The sequence below is a fragment of the Nelumbo nucifera genome, chromosome 1 (genome assembly GCF_055504915.1).
Source record: "Nelumbo nucifera cultivar China Antique chromosome 1, China Antique-T2T, whole genome shotgun sequence".
Lineage (NCBI taxonomy): Eukaryota > Viridiplantae > Streptophyta > Magnoliopsida > Proteales > Nelumbonaceae > Nelumbo > Nelumbo nucifera.
In genome coordinates this window covers 205,235,172-205,239,477 of record NC_142649.1, presented here as the reverse complement: position 1 = coordinate 205,239,477, position 4,306 = coordinate 205,235,172, and the positions used below count along the sequence as shown (strand labels likewise).

At 36.7% G+C, this 4,306-nt stretch overlaps 1 protein-coding gene across 1 annotated transcript; it reads right to left on the bottom strand.

Annotated features, from left to right (window-relative positions):
- Positions 1-944: 944 nt before the first annotated feature.
- On the bottom strand, positions 945-4,029 carry LOC148804393 (putative invertase inhibitor). The gene is made up of 3 exons (XM_088901125.1): positions 3,464-4,029; positions 3,031-3,047; positions 945-993 (listed from the first exon to the last, which is right to left on the bottom strand). Exons 1-3 carry the CDS (start codon positions 3,998-4,000, stop codon positions 945-947), a joined length of 603 nt encoding a protein of 200 aa, XP_088757251.1. The 5' UTR covers positions 4,001-4,029.
- Positions 4,030-4,306: the final 277 nt, after the last annotated feature.

Here is a 4,306-nt window from a genome sequence, read left to right as displayed (position 1 = left end):
TTGCAGTTGGTTCTACAAGAGGATTTCAAGGCCACTGATCCTGTGTTCTGATATATGCTTTTGAGAGGAGTCAATCAACAAACAAGTAAAAGTGAGAGGAGTGAACTGAAAGACAAACAGATTATAATTCACAGAAATGCTTAATGAAAAATTTAGGAAATGTTGCAAGGTTTTTTCCTTTTTGTTTTAATTTTGAGTGCATAAAAAAAACTTGAAAAACTGAACCGCAGTTAACTAGTCCACCGGTTAACCGGTTGCATCAGTTTGGTTTCGGTTCGAATAGTTAAAAAATCAAACAGGTCAGTTCGGTTTAAAAAATATGCTCACGGTTCGGTCACCCCTAGTTCCATTTGATGCTGAAGCAGCTGGGGATTCCGTGCAAATGCTTGACGAAGATTCCATCCAATCTGCTTTTAGTTGCTAGAGCTACTACGTACTGAAGAAACAGCGCAATCTTCTCCCGAAACTGTCATTCAAGTTGCGTCAAGCGTTAAGACTTGTAGCGTCATGTGTAAGGTGTAAATGGATCAAATTCGAATCGAATCAAGCAATATTCGAATTCAAATCTAATTACAAAATTCGATATCTGAATTCAATTTGATATTTAATGGATATTGAAAATTAATATTTGAATTCAAATTCAATTAAATATTCAAATATTCAATTCAATTTAGATTCGATTTAAATTCGATCAATTAATTATTTTAAGTAATTAATAAATATAAAATAAACATTTTATTTATATAAAGTATATAAATATATAAATTTTTTATATAATTTAATTATTATATATAAATTATATAAAACATTTAAATATTTTATATATCATATATAATAATTAAATAATCGATCAAATTCAGATATTTATCGAATAAAATAAAGTCATATCTGAATTCGAATCTGATTAGTTATTTGGTATGAATAGGATAATCAAATTCAACTAATTAGATATTCAAATTATCCGAACTCGAATTCGAAATCAGATTTTGAATACTGTTGACACCCCTAGTCATGTGACTGGAGCGATGTATACGTACTCCATACAGTAGTAGTCTTTCTATTTCAAATGCTTGAAATAGTGATCACCAAATTCAAATGGTGAACTATTAAGTTCTTGAACCCCACCCCAATATGAGTTCAATGTCAAAGACCCCACTTTAGCCGTGTAAAGTTTTTTTAATTCCCAAACTACCATTTTCATTTATTTGAATGGCGAGAAGATTTATTTGAATGATGAGAAGATATCATCGACCAGACCACATGGATTCCAATGACGAATGATTTGTTCAATCCTCTTCAATTGGTGGTTTCTGTCTAGAAAATTCACATAACTGGTGATCTTGCTAGTTGTGTCATTCTTTGATTTCACCTTGATTTGTTCAATCTTCCTCAATTGGTGATTTTTGTTTATTGTGTCATTCTTTGCTTGATATAGCCATTTTTTCGTAAAAGGTAAGTAGCATTTTGATCTCTATTATTGAGGGAAATCAAGAGACTTGGAAAGAGGACGGTAAATGCTATTCCGCTAACTGTGGTAAATGTTGAGGGTGAGTGGTGATGGCACCAGCAGGGGGTATAGGTGCCTGTGGAAGCATGGGGAAAGGAGAAAATTGTGATTGGTGAGCAACAAAGACCGGGAAAAGGAATATGAAGATTAGATTAAGTTAGGGTTTAAAAGAAAAGTGAAATGATAATTTATTCTATTCCATCTTCTAACTTTAATGGCCAAGGGGTATTTGTCGCATGATGAAAGTTCAGGGAGGTCTTCGTCACAAATTATAAGTACATGAGGGTCTCTTTTACTAACCTTATAGTATAATGGTGGTCTTTGTAATTTACCCTTTTTTGTGAGTATTATTCTTGTTCGTTAATGATTTGTTTTTATTTTTTGTTCTCTTGCTCACAAGAGAATGTTTAAATTTTACCATGTATGTTGTGGTTGAACGTTTGGATAATTCTTCATTTGGGACTCTAGAAGCTTTTTGTTCATGAAAAACCCTTAAATTGTTTGTTTGCACTACCACCAGCTAGAAGAGTGGGACAGTAATTTCATCTATTAATTTATAACATAGGGAAAATTTTGAGGACCAAACGAAGATTAGGTAAACGTGGATGAAATTTGATGGGATATATACCGAGCTACATCACTATGCTATGGCAAAGTCTGTGGGCCATGAATTCGAACTCGTGATAGACCTCACCCCCAACCTGCGTAGGCCGTGCCGACACAGCCCACTATTATAACAATGCTGGGCTGACATGGCCCGCTACTATGTGGATGGTGCAAAAATGTCCCACATTACACCACTATTAATCCAATGGCATTCTAAAAATGTCCCACATTACACCACTATTAATCCAATGGCATTTTATGTCAAATTTGTACGGAGAGTTTTATTTCATTATAAAGGTATAAATCGAGTCATGTTGTCCATGGTTTAATACTATGAAATTTGAGTCATATTAGGCACGATAATGCAAGCCGGGAGTTTCAGGTTCATATACCAGTACAGCATGACACAACCTAGCAGATCATGCCACCTGTGGCACAATCCAATATGACCCGATTTATACCTCTATTTCACTCCATCCTCGATATATTTAATTTTTTTCTGAGTTCTCATGAATCGACCACACCCTTCAATGCCCCCACATAAGCCAGATTTGCTCCTCACAGAATGCTCCCCAAGCTGCATCCAATGCATGGCTGCGAAGTGCTGCAACGTTGGTGCGAGGAGCAAATCTCGATTCGTGGCCACATATACACACTTTCACATACAGCTAATATACACACGTATTGCAATTACTCCTTATTAATTGCATTTACCTTGTTTTTACACGTGGCAAGCTTCCTTCCAACACGGCAAATACGTACTGCACATGCATTCGCTGATGCAGTGGTGTTTGGTGTGTTTGATTCATTTCCGTTTTCTCAGAAAATAGCACCACGTCCACGTCCGAGTTACATCAGATCGATCCTATGTGGCATTTAAAATGAAATGGAACCAAACACCTTCGTTTGAAAGAAACGAAAGAGCATTGGAGCACTAGACCATGTTTGAGGTCAATACAACTAAGCAGCATCTTTGACAATAACATGAGCAGCCAGAATATTATCTATTCAAAAAGAGGTCCGCGTGGTCCAAGCTTATGCTCAGGAATGTTCAAGGTATCGATATGTATTGGTCTGTATGGGCTGATATGTATCATATCCATGACTTTTCAATACGTTCCTCTAGAGATTGTATTGGGTCAGACCATGATTCAAAAAGTGATCCTTTTGAACTAATTTTAAAAAAAACATAGATACATGTCGATACTTTTACCTTTGACTTTGCAGTCCCGAATCTCTTTTCACAAGACATCACAGGTCAGAGCCACACATTGAGAACATTGGTACAATACAAGATCCAAAGGCATTGAAGAGTAAAAATTAAGTAATTATTTCTTATCAATTAGTCACGGGTGTGGTGATTACAAAAGCAATTTCATTCAATCGATATAAAGTTTGGCTTTCTGTCGTCAATGGAGATCCCTCTGAAATCCCTCTTTCACACGCTTTCGGTGCTTCCATGGACGCACTGATCATCTTGTTGGCCGAATTCAACTCATCCGACTTCAAGTAATTGATGGCTTGCTTCACAGTAGTGATCGATTTTGAGTAAAGACTCAAACAATTTTGTAATTCTTCTTTGGTCTTTTGGCTTAGTCCCGGATCATTCAAAAGATGCTTTATAGAGCTATCTACGTTGGTTGCATTGGTTATGATCAATTCCATAGAGATAATGCCAAGCTCTGTCAGGTTCGCCATTGAACTCCTGGGGTCTGCTCGGAGGCATGCATCACAGAAATCGTAGCCCGCGACTGGATCTTTGGCATCGAAATTCATACAGATCACAGCGACAAGATCGCCACTCCCAATCACAGTTTGAGAAAAAATGAGAAGAGAGAAAGCCAAGGACAAGGAGAACAAATAAATGAAGAGAGAATGCTTCATCATCTCTTCCACACACGTACAAGAAGAACTAATAAAACTTCTTGTTATGTTTGTTTCTTTCACGTCCTAATTGGCCTATTTATGCTTTTCAGTGTTGGGTATGGGCTGCAGTGCAGCATCTAAATGGGCTAGAAATTTTTCATCAAATTTTTATTTATGATCCAACAGTTGATAAAAACTGGATTGTTTGCATTGGCTCCTCACAAAGCGTGCACGACAACACAACCCAACCGTGCATTAGAGACATTTACCATACTTGTCATGGGGAGATGATTTCAATGCACAAGTGGGACATGCTCCTTGGGAAGC

Coding starts and splice junctions, on each gene's coding strand:
- LOC148804393 (XM_088901125.1), bottom strand. CDS start 4,000: ATGATGAAGCATTCTCTCTTCATTTATTTGTTCTCCTTGTCCTTGGCT.